General features: G+C 44.3%; 1 protein-coding gene across 1 annotated transcript in view; it reads right to left on the bottom strand.

Annotated features, from left to right (window-relative positions):
* Window positions 1-21,370, bottom strand: part of SYN3 (synapsin III) — a 367,029-nt gene that overhangs the window by 206,071 nt on the left and 139,588 nt on the right. The window contains exons 5-6 of the mRNA XM_049783129.1: window positions 4,460-4,616; window positions 1,662-1,765 (exon numbers count right to left, since the gene is read on the bottom strand). Coding sequence (XP_049639086.1) covers window positions 1,662-1,765; window positions 4,460-4,616 — 261 coding nt within the window. The remainder of the gene's footprint in view (window positions 1-1,661; window positions 1,766-4,459; window positions 4,617-21,370) is intronic.

Here is a 21,370-nt window from a genome sequence, read left to right as displayed (position 1 = left end):
GGGGTTCAATACGCCCTGCAAAGGCCAGTCCCTGGCTCTCTACTCCTTCCACTTCACTTTCACAGCAAGACCAAGTTCTTGTCCATGTCTCCAGCATGAAGCCTGCTTACCTTGACCTTTCCCCAAAGAAGACTAGTTTTAGGAGACATACTTCTATTTCCTCCTGGCTTCTAATCTAGCACTGCCCTTCTTCCCTAATTCTAAGGTCCAGGTTCTCCAAAGTTCTGTGGCATCTAAAGCTCTAATTGTCTTTCAAAGACACAGATTTTTACCAGACTGGGATCTTAATCTGGCTTTTGTTCTTTTCTTCTTAACAATTTCAACCCAGAGAAAGTGGAGAGGAGAATGATATCCTTGATGTCAAATGCCTAAAATTCCAAGTAGGGAATGCCAGGACCTCATGAGACCCTCCCTTAAGACCAGAGCTCGAAGCTAGGTCTGTCCACTCAGTGGCTGACTGCAGGCAACTTTCCCCAATTTTCATCCCACCTGGTTGAAAATGTTCCAGGTTTAAGTCACACTACTTTGAACACCTACCACATGTCATGCATGGCACTTACTACATCATGACATTAAATTTCTCTGGCACGTGAAGGGGAAATCTTGGCAGAATCTAAGGGGTATATGGCTAAGTCAATACCCAATTTTTGGTCCATCATAAGAACTGGGATTCAGACTGAGTGAAGCCTGAACTTTCTTGTTTTTTCATGCCTTGTTGGAAATTTTCAAGTTCTGCCTGCCCTTCTTCCAGCCAGCACAAAGGTGATTCTCCATTGGTCAATTATAGGGAGATGGAATCTACTTCTGGTTAGATTCATCCCACCCAACAATGCCTACAGCCTGCCCATCAGTGTTATCATACCCCAACATCTGCTTCAGCAGCCCATGCTTAGAATTCTACAAATAGACCATGGTCCCCAGTGGGGAATGCTTGCATAATCTAGTCACTGTCCAGTTCCCCAAGATGCAGCAGGGTATGTTCCCTTCACACACATATGCACACATACACACAGACACACACCGCCCCAGACCAGGCTGGACATGTGACCCTGAATTCCTTTGCCCTATTTCAAAAGTTCCATGCAGACTATTCACCATCCACACAATCTATTCTCAGAGCTGCTCTGGCCCACATCTCTGTAGAATGAGAGATCTCTGCACCTCATCCACAGATGCAAAATCAGTTCTCCTAAGCGGCGACTGAGCAACATTCTCTGACAGATGCTCTCCTAAGCGGCAACTGAGCAACATTCTCTGACAGATGCTCTAACCACTCCTCACAGACAGTGTCACAGAAAAGGTCCACATTTGAAGTAATGAAACTGCCTTCATTAAGAAAACATGACATCAACATGACTGTTAAAACCAAATCCCTAGGCTCCAGGGACAGAACAGACAGATTTTCCCAACTTTTAAACCCTGAGCTCTAGCCTTTGGCTGACTCACACTGGCTCAGCTAGTCCCCTGACTTGCTGAGAATTTTCAGTGTCCCAAGCAGTGCTTTCACCTTTGTCATTAACCTGACTGCAAGAAAAGACACTCCAGAAAGATGACTCTTTCCCATGAGGGTCACTTGGGTTCTTCATAAGCCCAAACTTAGGGGATTGCTCTGAACCCACCTTCTCCTTTTGCAAGGACAAAAAAGAGACTTCCATGGCAAGAAAACAGTACTCACCATGGGCTTGTGGTTGGGGAAGAAGGTCTGCTCCACTAGCGGAAACTTCTCCGGGCCCAGGGAATGGAAGATCTTAATGAGTTGTGAGAACTAGGAGAGAAGAGGAAGGAGCTCAGTGGCCACTCACTTTGGGTGGCCAAGCACCCACTTGATGCCTAGTCTTGGTCATCTTTTGGAATTGAGCCTTGTTGCTGTTCCTGGAGAGGGCTAAAGGTTAGAACAGGACTTGCTCTCAACCTCTGATACACCTTAAGTTCAACATCTTGAAAATCAATGAACATTTACTCATGTCCTCAGCAGTTGCTCTGAACACCTGCTTTTTGGAGCCCAAACCCTGCCTGCAATGCTCTGACAGAGCACAGGATATAGGGCAGATCCCAGTGTATACGGTGCACTGTCAAGAGTATAGTATGCTGGTGTTGGAATCTGCATTCCAACCCCTTAGAAAGCCGCTTTAGAATTTGAATTTCAGTCTCCTTACCTGGAAAAAGAGCCAAGTGGGGTCTCCCCTTGTAGAACAGTTGTCAGAATAAAACCAACTGTGTATTAAAAGCAGCATCTGGGTGTCACATGCAGGTGGCAATTACACCTGCTCTGCACATAGAAAGGTCCTGGGTTTTATTCTCAGTATCAAAAGGCAAAGCAGAGCCTACCACCTAGGCACACTGCAGTGTTAGGAATGATCACATTAATGAGCACAATCTCCCAGGCCATCCCCTCCATACTCCGTTCCCAACAGCTCAGGCATGTCTTTTCCATACTGTGCTCCTGCTGTGTGCTATGGAGGCAGGACTTCCCTCACCCACATCACACAGCACCCGGGGGCTCACAGTCCCTGCACTGTGCTCCCATATGGTCCAGCTTTGCTTTAATGATGGCATGTTCTGGTACATAGTGTCAGTATCAGTTTTTCAAGGTGGGCATATCATTGTATGAATATTGCAGTATGGAAGGAGCCAAGCCTACCTCATCCCTCTGGGTAACTTCTTGGGGACCCCTATCATCTATATAGTCTCTCTGGGATTGAAACAGATGAAGACATCCATCAATGCAGGGGGTAAGATGAAAACATTCTTTTTCTGCATCACACCTGGAAGTGCTCAGGGATTACTATTGTCTCTGTGCTCACTCCTGGGGGCCAAGTGGACTACATGGAATTCTGGGGATCAAACCTCTATCTGCCATGTACAAGTCAAGCATTCTCGTGCTATACTATCTCCCTGGCCCCAAAATATGTTTTTACTGAATGAAATTTACTTGAAAAAACATGAGGGGAGAGAAAGGGAAGGACTATGTATGCATTCAAGAAAACATCTAGGATTCTCCAGAGTAGAAAATACAAGCAAAGATACATAGAGATAAACAAGAGAAATATGTGTTCTGAGGAGAACATGAGCTTGAAGAGCATGCCTGTTTGGTAAATTCTTTTTTGTTTGTTTTTGGGCCATACCTGGCAGTGCTCATGTTTACTTCTAACTCTGGGCTCAGGGATTACTCCAGGCAGGTCCCAGAAGATCTTAGGGAGTGCTGGGTCAAACCTAGGTTGGCCATGTGCAAGGTCTTATAACCTTATAACTGTCACTATCTCTTTGGCCTTCCCATCACCATTTAAATAACCGATGTTATGACTCATCCACAGGAAGTGATCAATAAATGTGTTCCTCTACTTGCAAGGAACAACAAGAATGAAACGATAGATTTTTAGTAAGGACAGGAGGATATCCAACTATCACTCATAATTTTATGACATGATACTACTTCACTCTATAGTGTTATGTAATATTTGTTGACCCTAATTGGAGGAGGGACACATTCAACAAGCTGCTGCTTATTCAGTTGTGTTAAAAAATGCCTTCAGGGGTCGGAGAGATAGCATAGAGGTAAGGCGTTTGCTTTGCATGCAAAAGAACTGTGGTTCAAATCCCCGAATCCCATATGGTCCCCTGAGCCAGGAGTGGTCCCTGAGCGCTGCCAGGTGTGACCCCAAAACAAAACAAAACAAAAAATGCCTCCAGGAGTCAAAGCAATAGCACATGGGTAGGGCATTTGCTTTGTGTGTAGATGACCTGGGTTGGATACTCAGAATCCATATGGTCTCTGAACCTGCCAGGAGTGATTTCTGAGTGCAGAGCCAGGAGTAACACCTTAAAACTGCTGAGTGTGACCCAGAATCAAAAACAAAAACCAAAAATGTCTTCTCTCAAGCCAAGGAGAGTTTAGAGAGCTTGAGTGCAGATGTAGTGTGAGCAAGATCTCAGGTTTGAGTTTCAGTGACATATACTCTTTCTCCTGAACACTGCCAGGTGTAGCACTTGTAGCCCTCAGTACCACTGGGGCATATTCTTCCTTTGCTATCATCCTTCCAGGCCTTTTTTTTTTTTTACAGAGGAATGGGGATAAGGAGCTTCAGGGCCAGTCTGGCAAGTCACTGTTAGGTTACACCTTATTTTACCCAAAACAAAGATCATTCCTGGTTCCTTTGTATATTTATTTACAACTTTGATTTACCCCAAAACATAGATTGCCTTACTAGTAAACCTGGTAGGACTGGCTCAGGATAGCCTGAGCTATCTGTCCTTACTGCCCCACCCAGGGGAGGTCTTTGTACTCAATAAAAATAGCAGTCTGGCAGGCAGTGTGGTGGAGATACGAGGTAGAAGACTGCCAGACTATATGTGTTTCATCCTCAGCCTGGTTTGGATTATTTCATGTGTGATCCTGATTCAGACTCGTTCACTTGGAGTTGGAGATAAGGAACGTGGGGTGATTTTACAAGTCACTTACCACCCAGGGCTTGCTGCAGAAGTTATAGACGGAGTAGAGGGAGTTGACAGCTGGTAGTCCTCCATACTGCAGGCCTATGAGCAGGCTGCGATAGTCCTCTCCCAGTGCCATGCTGTAAGCATGCTGGCGAACCAGGATGAAATCAGGCTTGAAGGATCTGCCAAAAGAGGGGCCAAGAGTGGCATTTAGATAGTGGCCCCATCACAGCCCCAGGTGAATGTGGGGCAGAATTGATGGGGAGGCTCAGACGCCCATAGCAGAAACTACTAAGAACTTTTGTTGTTGTTGTTATTGAGCTATACCCAGAGGTGCTCAGAGCTCACCCCTGGCTCTGTGCTCAGAAATCATAGCTTAGACGAGGAACCATTTGGATTTGCCAAGGATTGAACACAGGTCGTTTACATACAAAGCAAGTGCCCTACTGGTTGTACCATTGCTTTGACTCCATAAACAAACAAACAAAAACCAAAATAGAACCAAGAAAACTCCAAACCTTTTTTGGATGTTTTTTTTTTCTAAAATTGTAAACATTGGACACATATTTTATTTGCTATAGAAAAGTGAACCAAGGTGTCCAATAATCCAGTGACATGACTCCATTTCTGTTACCTCTAGAGCTGATACCTGAATTAGTGAACTGACTCCTTTTGACAGGCTGTGAGGAGTCATTAGCTCCACTGGCCATGAGCACCAGTCACATGACGCTGGCATTATTCAGTTCAGAAGAACTTGGGAGGGAGGAACATGGCAGGGCCAGGCCTAGGGAGACTTGCCCTAGCTCCTACCTCTGGAATCACAAGAGCACTAAGGTCACAATCAGGATTAATCTGGAAACACCATCAATTCTAATGCTCACAAGCAGACCTGGGCATAAGAAGGAATAGCACCCAACTATGCAGCTGCTATCCAGAGTAGGATTTTGCCAAGTCTCCCAAGAAGGAAACAGGATGCCACATTGTAATGGAATGTCTTCAGGCCCCACAATTCCACCTGGAGAAGTGCATTGTCCAGGGCCCATCTATTTCTGGATTTATCACTTCTAAGTCACTCAAGAAAGCCAGACTTGCTGCAGAGGGCTGTGAAATCACCCCACATGCTGTATTTCCAATCCCAGGTGAAATTCTCTGAAGAAGGGTAGCTGTGAAGAATTAATAAACCAAGACAGTCAGGAGAAAATCATGGAGTCTGGTTGGCTCTGCCTTCATGGTCTATGTGCAAACCAAGCCATGCTGACACCTCTCTTTATTCTACCCATAAAAACTCAAAGGGAAGGGGTAGGGTCGAGTGAGATTTAGGTGAACTTTTATATATCAAAGGGATAGGTGAAAAGAAAAAAGGAAGTTGGGGGAATGCCTTTGTGTTGGATAAAAGCAGGGTGTAAACAGACAGAAGGCCATGCACTCAGCTGCAAGGAGCACATGGGTCAGTTGTAAGGGGCACACTAAGGGGGTGCACTCTTGGCTATAAGGGGGAACACATTCGTCTCCAGGGGCACACACACTCACTATGGTGTCCCAGAGCTCAAGCTTGTTTGTTGTGGAATCACAGGCAGATGCTACCAGGAGTGGGACTCTGCCTGAGTCTGGGGCTCCACCACTGCCCACTGTATCCTTTAATTTTTAATTATATTTATTTAGGGGTAGCTCCCAGTTAGTGCTTATGGGGGCCTGGGGGTTACACCTAGAGTTAATTGTCAACTAAACCAGATGGTTTAATGCTTTGACTCAGTGATGTTTGGGGGCTACCAAGGCCATCCCTGGGGGCCCTGTGGTATCGGAGATCAAATATGGAGCTTTGGGCATGTGGGGCACATCTGTGCCTGATCCCTGCACTCTCCCTAGCCCTCGGTCTTTCTCTATAAAAAGAACTGAGTTCATTATCTTGTGCTGTTGGAGAACCATATTTCTCTAGATAGAAGCCAGGTCCAAGATCAGAGGAACCTCTATGAAATCATCTTCTGGGAATTGGAGGCAGGGGGGGACCCAAAATGGGGCACCCTTCTGGCTGCCAGGCTGAAGGAGAGGGGGTGGGCCCTCACGCTTTGAGTGTACAGGGCTCTGAGTAGTCCATATGGAAGGATTTTGGGAATTAACGATGCTTCCTGCCAGCCTGAAGACTGCAAGAAATTAGTCCAGGCTGAAAAGAAATTAGGTGGCACCCACCCAAGAAACTGGCGGGAGTGGACATGGGATGCCTGCGGCTGCCAGCCAGGCAGACTGATGACAGTGGGGAAAGGGCTGGCTATCCTATGGGCCTTGGAGATGTCTGATGAACCTGGGAACCCTCTTACAAACCATTAAGGTCTTAATAAAATGCAGATGTCAGTGGCACAGATTTTGAATCATGGTTTTATTCTTTGGGGCTCTCTTCTCTTGCAGAGGAGGCCCTGAAGCCCCCTCTCTCTCCTCGAGTATCCCCTGAGTTGTTCTGGTATGAGCTGTATCCTCCATTCTGAAGTACTAAGACTGTCCTTTGCCAGCACAGCAGTCCTTGGAAACAGATCTTTGCTGGTGTCATTGAATTAAGAGAGTCAGACTTGAGTGGAAACTGATTTCATCATAATTCATGAAACTGGGAACTGGAGAAGCAGTGGGAGATTGGGAGACAGAGGGAATGTGAAGGGAGAATCACATAAGCAATCAGAGGGTGGAAGCATATATGAGTTCAGAGTGCCACAGAATTGCTGGCTACCAGAAGTTGGGGAGAAGCCAGGAAAGGTCTTCATTGGACCCAAGGAGGTAGCAAGGCGCTTTCTACACCTTCAACTCAGACTTCCAGGCTCCAGGACTTTGAGGCACTCATTCAGCAGTCATGGTACTTAGTCATGGTGGCCCCAGAAAGTTAATATGCTACATATGCCCAATTCTTCCTTCTAGGACCTTTCAGAACTTTCTGGCTTCCTGCTCTTATGTCTACTCATCCCTTATGTTTTATGTCTACTACATACCTTTCTCCATTTTTTCCAAACAAGCCCAGCCCAACCATCAGAACTGCTTTGCTGCAGGGTGAAAAACAGGCAGTCAAATAATTCTATCACTGGTCTGAACAAATCAGCAAGTCAACACAGTGATAAAGCCCGGGGATTTGTTGGGAAAGAACAGTGACCAAAATGTTAACACAGTGATCTCAGAAGGGTGGGATGGGAGATGGTGATTGCTACATCCTTCATATTTTTTGGGTCCTAGCTGCATTTTTCTTTCTTTCCTTTTTTACTTATTTTCTTTTTAAAGAAAAGCTAAAAAGCACTATGCATTTTTACAACCAGGAAAAAAAATGAGATTATCCTCTTTTTGGAGAAAGTGATGGAAGTCACGAGGCTAGCACATCATGGAAATGCTTATGGGACACTTTTGAATGTCCCGAACAAAGGAAAAGTGAATCTGTGCTGTGGCTCAGTGCCTAGAAGCTGTAGATTGGGAGGGGAGGGGGCCCAGCGTCATGTGTTGTAATCCCTTTGGTCTTGTTACAATATAAAAACCCAACTGCAATCATGTTTGTAATCATGGTGCTTAAATAAAGATATTATTAAAAATATGCATTAACCCCAGATCTTAGTGAAGGTAAATACATGCATGGAAGTGCTACAAGTCTTTCTGTAGACCAAGCAGTCTCTGTCCACTGGCCCCAGTCCCATGCACCACTCCATGGCCTCTGTATCTGGGGCCAAACCCTTCTCACTCCAAGAAACAACAACATGAGGTCAGTCACCCCTCCCTGCCAAAGCCTGATCACACAGACTCTGCCCTCAGCTTTCCTGCCTTATACAAAGACTGTTGTGCTCAAGATGTGTCTGAGTTTCTGCAGACCTTTGCTCACTCTGCCCCACCAGCCTGATGCCATGATCCCCCTTTCCCATTTACAGAAACTGGGCCTCAGAGAGGCTGCAGATCCAGCCCAGGTCATGTATCTGTTGTTGCTGAAACTATGAATCAAACCTGGAAGCCTGCTGGCTCAATAGAGGGGATCCCCTATCTATCCACCCTTGAATTTGGAGCTGAGGGATATGGTGGGGTGGGCACTTGCATTGCAGGATATCAGGAACTCCTTTACTCACGAAATGCCATAGCCTAGTTGTATCACCCCCAAATACCTGGAAACACTGATGGATCCTCTGGGGTATATTACCACATCCCCTGGTCTCTGTCCCATGATCTCTGTTCTCCACACACCCTTTCCGCTTGCCCCACCCATCCCAGCTGCTTCCTCAGGCTCCTCACAGGCCTCTTCTCCCCAGCTATGGCTCTTTCTCCATGATTCAGATGGGAGCTGGTGGACTCTCTGCTCCCTAGCTCTGCCCACTTGCCAGCATCTGTGGTGTTTCTACAGTTTTGTTCCACGCAGAGACCGGACTAGGACAGCATAAAGAGCCTAATTTTTCAAAGGCAGGAGCACAGAAAGATCTAACAGAAAAGAAACAGGGCCACTGGAGTCTTGAGCACATGTGGAAAGGCAAGGTATAGATGTGGAGGCCCATAGAGCAGTATTATCTCCAGCTCACTTAGAGTGCCAGGACCCCAAGTTGTCAGCCTTCTTTGAAATCGATTTCTTAACTTCTTTTTAAAAACCCACCATGTTTCCAGAAATTTAGACACCACCCAAAGTCATCTGAAATTTTTCCCTGATAGCACACATCCTGACATTGGGAAACCCCAGAAGCTTCTTCTAAGATGCTTCTTCTACTTCCTGCTCCCTTCTTTACCTAGAATTTACCTTCCCTTCCTGTGGTCCTTGCCCAGGGCCCTCAAAAACATTAACCACTAAACTCAACTCTTCTCCCTCTCTGCAGCCCAATGCCTTTCAGAACCAGTTTGCTTCGGGCTGAGTATTAAGTGATTTAATACTCATTAATTATGTGATTAATTACTTAAGTGACTCATAAATTAAGTGATTTAAGTATTAAGTGATTTAACCCCACTGATCTGGTAATGACTTTGAATACAAGAAAATGTGTTAGAGTGTTCAGAGGCTATGGGAGAGCCTTCCATGGGGTTGGGGGTTTTATAGGTGAACTGCAAAAGGACCCCAGATCCTGACACCTCTTGGAAATACCCCAGTCTGCAGAATTACATGAAAACTCCCAATTACCTCAATGCTGATGGTTCACATGAACATTTTCTCACCCCAAGGTGAACAGGTAATAAAAAAATCAATAAAGCAGACTGTCCTAGAGAAGATGCCAATGAAACCCAAATGCTGTTCCCCATCGGGGAGAATGGACCATTTGAGGCCAAAGGCCTTGGACTGTGCTATCATCCTCTGATTTGGCAAAGCGAGCCAAAAACCTGCCACGTTTGCGGGACCTCTGTGCAGGGTCTCTCCTTTCAAAATCCACTCCAAACCATGTGGCATGGGCAAACCACATTAACTCGTCTGCATGAGGCTGTGGCCTGAAGGTGTCTGCATGAGGCTTCCAACTGCTGGATACAAACAAATGTTGGTTCCTAGGTAATCCCAGACCTGCCTCATTATACAGATAGAAGTTTTGTTTTCCATTGGGCATGACCACTGGCACCACTGTTCCTGTAGCCTGGACTTCATCATACTTCTATGTCATGTATAGTGATGGTCTGACATTTTTCTCAGATACACCATCACAAATATGCCCACAAGCATAACTGTCTCCTGCAGCAGGCAACTAAAGCATGCAGGGCACTTACTTGACTGTAAAATTTGCTTGGCCTGGATATGGCAGTGGTCTACCACTGAATCCACAAATCTCTGTGGTGAACCTGTGATCTTCAAGTGCTATTTATTTCATGTTTTCTACTGTTCTAAACCCTTGGTTACCTCCAACTACGGTGGGTGGTTCCTCATTTTCTATTTTTTTTTCTGGGGGCCAGGGCTCCCTAGATAGCTTCCTGGGATTCCTCTGACCTTCATCTCCCGTGCAGCCCTGAGATACTCTTCTGTTGGCCACCATTTGTACCTTCCTTCATATTAACTGCTAGCCACACCACTCCTGGGTCAAAGAGATTGATGTCCCTCAGACAGACTTGACTAAGTCCCTCTGCCTTTCCTCTGTTCCTGCTCCCAAAGTGTTTTTTCCTTATGTGGGAATTCCCTGGGAGCTCACAATTGTGCTGCATTCTTCCCTTGCTCCAGGCTGTCCTGTCTGATAACAGAATAGATCACTTATGCGACCTCAGTTAGCAGGACTGGTTCTAAGTGGCCAGAATTTCAAACAGGTCTACTCTGCGAATCCAAGTTCAAATGCAAGCAGAGTCGGAGTCTGGCCTCGGGCCTACTTTGATCTACTTCTTGCTTTCCACTGTGGCCACATCTAATCTGTACCCTTCTCGCCAGGCACATGGGATTATGGCACCCTGGCCTGCAAAAACCACACATCTATCTGCCTTAGCACTTTTCTACAATCTTGTGGGGAAGTAAGAGTTAGCAAAGTTCTGTTGATAGAGGAAAATGAAGACTATTACACCTTCACAATGTGACCACGTCCAGGAGTACCATTGACCATTGCCCTCTTACTCCTGACCTTTCATAGCTCCCTCTGCATCAATCTCCCTCTACACAAAGGGGCATGTATTCACTTTGGGGGGGAGGGTAGAAAAGGCAAACCCACACCTCCACATGGCAAAGAGAGAGAACTTTGTGGGTCCTTCCTGAGGACTAGCAGGTGTCAGAAGGAATGTGCCCTGGCACCACTGCTGGGCAGCTGGGAGGGAGGCTGGCACACATACAGTTCACACACTTCAGCATCCACCAGGAGGAAGTGTGTGCAGTATATCTAAGTGTGTGCATGTGTATCTGCAAATGTAGATGGAAGCTTAAATAAGTGTATCTGCATAAATATGTGTTTGCAGGTATATGAATGTGTCTGTCTGTGTGTCTATGTGGTAAGTGTAAATGTATGTATGTATAATGTTGTAATATGTGGGTATGCCCATCATTATATGTGTGTAATGCATGTATATGTATGTAATACATATCTTTATGTTTCAATATGTGCCCATAAGTGTATTATTTGTGTATGTAATGTATATATGTATGTAGTTATATCTATGTATATGTGTATTGTATCTATATGTGTACATAGACTATTTGTGTAATGTATTGTGTGTGTAATGTATATCTAAGTATATCTATGTGTGTGAATATATGTATATGTGTGTGTTTAGGGGACACTCAGATGCTGTTACAATTTCAGTTCAGCCCAGATGGCAGTGGGTGTCCCACAGTGCTGTTGTTCACTGCTTCAGTTTCCTCACTGTGAAAGGCTAGTTAGGCTCTAAGGGCCCTCTTTGGCCTCCAACCCCACACCTGGAACTGAGGTGTTCTACAATCCTTCTTTTGGCTTCTGTCTGTGTCTCTGGTGGCAGCAGTACTAGTTGTAGCTCTATCTTGAGAGCCAGATAACATCAGGTACCACTGGGCACCTTCAAGGACTTCTCATATGAAACTTTGGAGAAGGAGACTTGGTCAGGGCACCCACATGGAGCACTTAACCAGGTTCCCCAAATCCTGTGATTCACAGATAAATTGTTCTCTAGGAAACATGAGAGGTGGTGGGTCAGGAAGAGCCACAGAGGCTTTGGAGGGAAGAATAGCAAGGGGTGCCCTTGGCCTGGTCCTAACGAGTGGCCCACTTTGAGAACTGTACATTTGTTCTCTGCTATTGTTCAGGCTGACAGGGGAGGTTTGTGTGTGTGTGTGTGTGTGTGTGTGTGTGTGTGTGTGTGTGTGTGCGCGCGCGTGCATGCTGTGTTAGCCTCTGAGTGGTCCCAGGATGCAGAAGTATAATAAGGCTCTGAAATGTCTAGGCTTCAGCCATGATCACAGACAGTATTTGCAACTCAGGTGGGCACAGAGACTCTGAGAGGAGCACCAATACATGAACATGGCCATGAGTCCATTGCATGGATGAAGAAAGTCAAGTGTGTCCTCAAGACCACAGAGCTAGTCCAATGCAGAAGTCTGGACTGATCTGCAGCAATCCCCAAGTCCAGCTGGGCAGGAACCCAGGACAATTCTCAGCACCCAGAACAGCAACTGGTGCTGAGAAGTGCCTGGAAGTATTAGGGTGCCAGGTGCTGCCACCAGGGATGCGGAGTGTTGGGGTGCAGGTTTCTGTGAGGTGGGGGAGCCTAAGCCCTCACCCCACACAGGGCCTCTGACAGCTGCCTGCACTCTTAAGTGCTGTCAACAGCCGCTTGTGGGCCCCCTGCCAGACCAGGCTCGGAGGGGAACATAATTCACGGGGAGATAAGGCCTGATGAGAGACGGGCCTCTGCGCAGCTGTTCCGCAGCAGGGGCCGGGCGGATGCTGGAACCGCAGAGGGGGAGCCCATTTGGAGATAAAAAATGAGGGTTGTGCTAGAGAGGGTGGAGGACAGAGCATGTTTCCCAGAAAGTTGATGTGAGCATGAACTTAGCTCCTGGCCATATCCATACAAGTCTCCTTGGAGAGGCCACATCTGTGCTCTAGGCTCACTCTGAAGCAGTCTAGGTTCTTATCAGATCTCTACATCCACCTGGTGGGGTGCGGAGTTTCCGGAAAGTCCTTCCCCCTGGGCCCTGCTTAGGGTCAAGAGGCTGAGGGTGCTGGCCTCACCACAAGTCCCTCTTGCTGCATCTAGGAAACTCAGGTGGCCAGGATGAGAGAAGGGGAGATTTTACTAGGGACCCTTTCCTTCTGCTCTCCGGGGGGCCTCTCTGCTCGCAGAGCTAGCCCACACACAAAGGAAACTTCCAGAATAGGGGACCGGGGAGGGTGAGGTTTCTTCATTTGATCTTTTGTTTTTTGTTTATTTATTGAAGGAAGCTATTATAAGGGACATTGAGAGACAGAGGAATAAATCATGTGCTTATCTGAGAAGAAATGGAATCATGGTGGGATGTTCAGGTCTGGTGGCCTCTCTTGACCTGCCCTGACCCCATCCAGCATGGTCCCTCCCTTTCCCACCACACAGGGTGGGGTTTCTCCAGAAGTGGTGCCCTATTCCTGTACCTCTTTCCTGGCTAACTTTCACTCTTCCTTATTCTGTCAGAACAAGTGGGGCCTTTCCAAGAATCTCTGCCATTAAAAGTTTTTAATCTCTGCATTAAAAGTTTTTGTGGGGGCCTGACTGTGAGAAACTGTGAGTGCTGCCTGTGTGTGTTTGTCTCCTGTCCTGTCTCCTAAACCTCTTGGGAGTGGGCCAAAAAGGGCCCAGAAAAATCACTCTCCCAGAGGCTCATTCAAGGGACCAGAGCACCAAGCAACTGCTTCCTAAAGTGAAAACCAGCTATAAGCAGTACTTCACAAAAGGCAGGGCCCCTGTTTGTGACACCAGGCTGGGAAAATCTACGCCGGCCCAGTGGGGCCCGACTGTGAGAAACTGTGAGTGCTACTTGTGTGTGTTTGTCTCCTGTCCTGTCTCTTGGGAGTAGGCTGAAAAGGGCCCAGAAAATTCGCTCTCCCAGAGGCTCCAAAAGAAAACGGCTGCTCCACTTCACTACGCGGCCATGCGCACTTTCTAAGGAAAGAACGCCACTGCAACAAGAAGAAAAAAATCACACTAAGAACTGAGCTGGATCACTGAAGCCCGGCATTTCTCCCCGGACTGTCTTCTCTGCTGCGTGCTCGGGCCTAAGATTTGATCCTGTGTAAGGCTTCATCCACAGAGGGCTCCCCTTCCTTGGAGGCAAGTCAACCCACCCAGATAGGGCGGAGCCAGAGGAGCATGGCCACGCACATCATTTAGCCAATGAATACCACCACAACATGTAGAAAAACCCACAATACAAGTGTGACAATGGGGAAACAATAAAGGCCAGCATCAGACATAGAGAATGAAGATGGAAACTCAGATGACCAGAAAATGGCCAACCAACTAATCAATATCTCAGCTAAGGAGTTTAGACAAGAAATAAGGAAGATGCTCAAAGAAACCATGGATCGAGTTGAACAGAACACTAATAAGAACCAAGAAATATGAAGACAGAAATCACAAAGCTCCAAACTGAAATAACAGGTCATATAACAGGCCTGAAAAACTCAGTAAACGAATTGAATGACAAAATGGATATGCTCTCCAAGAGGCTAACAGAAGCTGAGAATAGAATTGGTGCTGTGGAAGATGAGATAAATAACAACTCCATATAGCGGGAGAGATTGGAAAAAAAACTTAAAGCAAATGAACAGATAATTGAAAAATTAGTCAAAGAATGGGAACAGATGAAAATAGAAGACTATGATAAGCTTAACAGAAACAACTTAAGAATCATTGGAGCCCCAGAGACCCAGGAAGAGTCAAGATACAGGGGTCCTCAAACTTTTTAATCAGGGGGCCAGTTCACTGTCCCTCAGACCATTGGAGGGTCTGACTATAGTAAAAACAAAACTTATGAACGAATTCTTATGCACACTGCATATGTCTTATTTTGCAATGAAGAAACAAAACAGATATGAATACAATATGTGGCCCTCGGGCCATAGTTTGAGGATAACTGGCAAGAACATCATTAAGAGAAACTTCCAAAGCTAAAGAATATATGCGATCAAATCCTGCAAGCCCGAAGAGTACCAACCAAAAGAGACCCCAGAAAAAAATACCCCAAGACACATCCTAGTCATAATGATGAATCCCACAGATAGAGACAGAATTCTGAAAGCAGCAAGATCAAAAAGGGAAATTACATTCAAGGGAACATTATTGAGGTTTAGAGCAGACCTGTCACCAGAAACACGCAAGGCCAGAAAGCAGTGGTGGGACATAGTGACAAAACTCAATAAAATAAATGCTTCACCTAGAATACTGTACCCAGCAAAACTCACTTTCATATTTGACGGAAAAATACATGGTTTCACAGACAAACAACAGCTCAGAAACTTTACAGACTCAAAACCAGTCTTAAGAGAAAAACTGAAAGACCTAATTTAAGATAAGACTGACCAAAAGATACACCAAATTTCGATATAAATATGAAATTAAATCCCAGGAAAATTCTTTCTCTCAATGTCAATGGACTAAATGCACCAGTTAAGAGACACGGAGTGGCTAAATGGATCAAAAAAACTCAATCCAAACTTCTGCTGCCTACAAGAAATGCACCTGAATAGTCAGAACTAACATAGACTCAAAATACAAGGCTGGAGAAAAAGTATCCAAGCAAACAACACTCATAAAAGGCTGGAGTGGCCATACTAATAACAGATGACGAAAACTGTATACTCAGGAAAGTTGTAAGAGACAAAATTAGACATTTTGTATTAATCAAGGGATATGTACAGCAGGAAGAAATCACTCTCCTAAACATATATGCACTGAATAAGGGGCCAGGAAAATATTTAATGCAATTGTTGACAAATCTGAAAAATAATATCAATAACAACACAATAATTGCGGGGGACCTCAACACAGCTGTGTCAACACTTGATAGGTCAACCAGACTGAAACCCAACAAGAATATACGAGACCTGAGAAGAGAAATGGAAGAAAGAGGCCTTGTAGATATCTATAGGACACTACACCCCCAGAAACCTGGATACACATTTTTCTCCAATGTACATGGGACATTCTCCAGGATAGATTACATGCTGGCACATAAAACACACCTCCATAATATCAAGAAGATAGACATTTTGCAGGCTACCTTCGCTGACCACAAGACTCTGAAATTATATGTGAATTGCAAAGAGACACAGAAAAAAAAACTTTAACACCTGGAAGTTAAACAGCCTCATACTGAATAACCAGTGGGTCCGAGAAGAAATCAAAGAGGAAATCAAAGCTTTCCTGGAAACAAATGATAATAAAGACACAAACTATCAGAACTTATGGGACACAGCAAAAGCAGTACTAAGAAGAAAATTTATAGCTGGGGCCGGGTAGGTGGCGCTGGAGGTAAGGTGTCTGCCTTGCAAGCGCTAGCCAAGGAAAGACCTCGGTTCGATCCCCCGGCGTCCCATATGGTCCACCCAAGCCAGGGGCGATTTCTGAGCACATAGCCAGGAGTAACCCCTGAGCGTCAAACGGGTGTGGCCCAAAAACCAAAAAAAAAAAAAAAAAAAAAAAAAAAAAAAAAAGAAAATTTATAGCTTTGCACGCACACCTTAGGAAGGAAGAAGGGGCCTACCTGAATAGCTTAATGACGCAGCTCATAGAATTAGAAAGTGCTCAACAAAAGAACCCAAAAATAGGGAGACAGAAGGAAATAACAAAGCTGAGAGCAGAAATCAACGAAGTGGAAACCCAAAAAAACAATCTGAAAGATCAACAAAATCAGCAGTTGGTTCTTCAAAAAATAAACAAGATCGATAGACTACTGGCAAAACTAACAAAGAAAGAGAGAGAGAGAAACTTGATAACTCGTATTAGGAATGAAAAAGGAGAGATCACTACTGATATGGCAGAGATTCAAAGGGTAATCAGAAACTACTTTGAGAAACTCTCTGCCACTAAAAATGAGAACCTGGAAGAAATGGATAAGTTCTTGGACTCTTAGTCATCCATGGTTGAATGAAGAGGATGTAGCATATCTAAACACCCTCATCACTATTGAGGAAACTAAAACGGTAATCAAATATCTGCCCAAAAACAAAAGCCCAGGCCCAGATGGATTCAGTAATGAATTCTTTCAAACTTTCCAAGAGAAACTACTATCCAATCCTGGCAAGACTCTTTCATGAAATCAAAAAATGGGAACACTTCCAAATAGCTTTTATGAAGCCAGTATCACCTAGATACTTAAACAAGACAGAGATGCTATGAAAAAAGAAAATTACAGACCAATATCGCTGATGAATGCAGATGCAAAGATCCTCAACAAAATCCTGGCAAATAGGATTCAATGCCTCATTAAGAAGATCATCCACTACGATCAAGTAGGTTTCATCCCAGGAATGCAAGGATGGTTTAACATCCATAAATCTATCAACATAATACACAACATCAACAACAAGAAAAATAAAAATCACATGATCATATCAATAGATTCAGAGAAAGCATTTGATAAGGTCCAACACCCATTCTTGATCAAAACTCTCAGCAAGATGGGAATGAAAGGAACATTTCTCAATATAGTTAAGGCCATCTACCACAAGCCAGTGGAAATATCTCACCACACCTATTCAACATAGCACTGGAAGTACTCGCTATAGCGATTAGGCAAGAAAAAGATATTAAGGGAATCCAGATAGGAAAGAAGGAAGTCAAGCTCTCACTGTTTGCAGATGACATATTACTCTACTTAGAAAACTCTAAAGACTCTAACAAAAAGCTTCTAGAAAAAATAGAGTCATATAGCAAGTTGGCAGGCTACAAAATTAACACACAAAAATCAATGGCCTTTCTATGCACCAATAGTAATAAGGAAGAAATGGACATTAAGAAAACAACACCATTCACAATAGTGCCACACAAACTCAAATATCTTGGAATCAACTTGACTAAAAATGTGAAGGACCTATACAAAGAAAACTATAAAACTCTGCTCCAAGAAATAAGAAAGGATACAAGGAAATGGAAACACATACCCTGCTCATGGATTGGCAGGATTAACATCATCAAAATATCAATACTCCTCAAAGCATTGTACAGATTTAATGCAATCCCCCTAAAGATACCCATGACATTCTTCAAAGAAGTGGATCAGGCACTTTTGAAATTCATTTGGAATAATAAACACCCTAGAATAGCTAAAGCAATCATTGGGAAAAAGAATATGGGAGGAATTACTTTCCCCAACTTTAAACTTTACTACAAAGCAATAGATATCAAAACAGCATGGTATTGGAATAAAGACAGGCCCTCGGATCAGTGGAATAAACTTGAATACTTAGAGAATGTTCCCCAGACATACAATCATCTAATTTTTGATAAAGGAGCAAGAAATTCTAAATGGAGCAAAGAAAGCCTCTTCAACAAGTGGTGTTGGCACAACTGGCTAGCCACTTGCAAAAAATTGAACTTAGATCCCTAGTTAACATCATGTATGAAGGTAAAATCCAAATGGATTAAAGACCTCTATATCAGACCCGAAACCATAAAATATATAAAACAACACGTAGGCAAAACACTCCAGGACATTGAGACTACAGACATCTTCAAGGCAGAAACTGCACTCTCCAAGCAAGTAAAAGCAGAGATTAACAGATGGGAATATATTAAGCTGAGAAGCTTCTGCACCTCAAAGAAAATAGTGCCCAGGATACTGAGTGGGGAAACTCTGGGGAGCCAGGATCTGAACCAGGTGCTTGTCAGGTATTGGGGGACGGGTGATTGACCCAGGCCCCTACCTCCACCACACCTTCTGACAGGTACAGGGAAAGGTTCCCCTTATTAGGTTCCCTAATAAGGTTCCCTTATTGCTATTGGGCAAGGAGGAGGGGACCTAAGCCTTCTGGCAGGTAGCAAGGGAGGAGACTTGTGGGCAGAGCCAAACCTCAGTGATCACAGCCATCATACCCACCTAGAACCACACTCCAGAGAAGGAACCCAGGCCCAAGCCACAGGTAACAAAGGAGGGCTCAAATCTGAAGGCTTTAATGCCAAGACAAACCACCAAATGCAAAAAAGTATGGGTAAACTAAGGAAGACACTAAAAACAGGGGATATGGAAAGAAATTCCAGCAAGTTTCCAAGTCTACCAAAACCCTTGGGCCCAATAGATGATGACCTAAAGGCAACAATGCAGGCCATGGAAAAAAGAAATCAAAGAATCACTAGCCAGTGAGTTCAAGAAATCCATAATGAATAAATCAACCAACTTAAAGAAGAACTTTTACAAAACATGAGATAATCCATACAAATGGAATTAAAGGGAAAAAATGGTTAGCAAGTCATAATAACAGAATTATACAATTGGGGAATTGCATAGAAGATCTTGAAGAAAAACTACAAACCAAAAATGACAAAGATGCCAATTAGGAATAAAAGGTAAAGCATTGGAAGAAAAAGTTATGTATTTAATGAACAAAGATAAAAAAAATAATCTATGGATTGTAGGTATACCAGAAAGGGAGGAAGTAAGGAAAGGGGAGGAACAAATGCTCGGGGAAATAATAGCAGAAAACTTTCCCACCCTCTGGAAAGAGGCTCTGGCGCAAATCCAAAAGGTGAAAAAAATCCCTAATAAAATAGACCCTAATAAACCAACACCAAGACATATACTAATCCAAATGGTAAGAAACAAATAAAAAACAAACAGAGAAAGATGAACTCCTTAAAGCAATAAGGGGGGGCTGAAGAAATAGCATGGAGGTAAGGTGTTTGTCTTGCATGCAGAAGGTCAGTGGTTCGAAACCCGGTATTCCATATGATCCCCTGAGCCTGCCAGGAGTAACCCCTGAGAGCTGCCAGGTGTGACCCAAAAACTAAAAAAAAAAAAAAAAAAAGGCAATAAGGGAGAAATAAAACCCTCAAGTACAAAGGAAGGAACATAAGAATCAAACCAGATCTCCCATTTGAAACAATTTAAGCAAGAAGACAGTGGAATGGCATAGTTAAACAACTGAATGAAAGAAACTTCCAACCTAGAGTCCACTACCCGGCAAAACTCTCATTCATATGGGAGGGAGGACTAAAAACATTCTCAGACAAAATAACAATAACAACAACAACAATAACAAAGTATTAACCAAACAAACTCAAAAGCAACCATCTAAGAGCCAGGAGGTGGCTAAAAGGGTGGAGGGCTTATGCTCACCCTCACTCTCAAGTTCAACACACAGGGCCCTGAATCCAATCCCCAGCATTGATAGGCGTTGCTCTGGAGACCCCAGCATCACTGTGAGCAAACAAGGCCTAATCACCTGACCCTTGCACACATCACCTGTCAGGCCCACATAGTTGGACTAAATATCCCCAAGAGAAGCCCCAGAACTTTATGAGCCTGGAGGCACCCCTTACCCTCAAGAAGACAAACTCTAAATTGGATATAACAGCACATTAAGATCTAGAATGCAGAGTGATGTGCTCACAGAACCTTGGATATGCTCTGTAAGCAGAGAGCATAGGAGGCACTTGGGCTTTGAAAGAACTTTCCTTTCATTCTGAAGACTAGCGTTTAAGGTAGGTGCTTGTTATTTTTAGAAAGCAAGATAAAGGAGCAAGGTCAGAGCAATAGCATAGAGGTAAGGTGCTTGTATTGCACGCTGCCAACACAGAATGGACCAGGTTCAAATCTTGCCATCCCATATGGTCTCCCAAGTCTGCCAGGATCGACTTCTGAGTGCAGAGCCAGGAGTAACTCCTGAACACTGCCAGGTGTGATCCAAAAAAAAAAAAAAAAAAAAAAAAAAAAAGGCAAGATAGAGGCACAGTGAGCTTTAGCTACTTCTTCAAGGTCATAGGGAGCCAAGTGGCCAGTACCCAGAGAGGGCACTGTGAATTGCCTGGTCATAGGGTGTTTGCCATATTGCAGGATGTGTGTGTGTGTTACTATTATTTTGGAGCCACATCTAGCAGAGTTTACAGTTTACTCTTGGCTCTGGGGTCAGGGATTATTCTTGGCAGTGCTTAGGGATTACCCTATGTGGTGCTAAGGACTGAACCTGGATTGGTTGCATGTAAGGAAACCTTATTTTGAATGCCCTCCCCAACTCTCTTAGGCCCCCAACTTGGGGTTTTTAAATGTTTGATGTAAATATGGCAAAAAATGCTGATCTTTTTTAGTGTGTTTGACTAAACGTATTTAGAATAATCCTTAAGACTTAAATGTGTGTAAGTTAAATATGTGTGCAAGCCCCTCCTCTGAGATCTCCCTCTTTTTCACCAGTCCTTATCACACCCCGTTCTAGTGGTTTCTTCCCACTATTCTCTCAGGCTGGCAACAGCAAAGAAGTGGGGACATAGGGATTTATGGTGTTCTAGGTTCTAACCTGCCCTCTCAATACTCACTCAATAGAATGGTCCTGCTAAATGGACCTGCCAGGTGTGAGACTGATGGGGAAAGATTGGGCTTCCAAGGGCACAG

Source organism: Suncus etruscus, chromosome 11 (assembly GCF_024139225.1).
Source record: "Suncus etruscus isolate mSunEtr1 chromosome 11, mSunEtr1.pri.cur, whole genome shotgun sequence".
Lineage (NCBI taxonomy): Eukaryota > Metazoa > Chordata > Mammalia > Eulipotyphla > Soricidae > Suncus > Suncus etruscus.
This window is presented reverse-complemented; position numbering and strand designations above follow the sequence as displayed.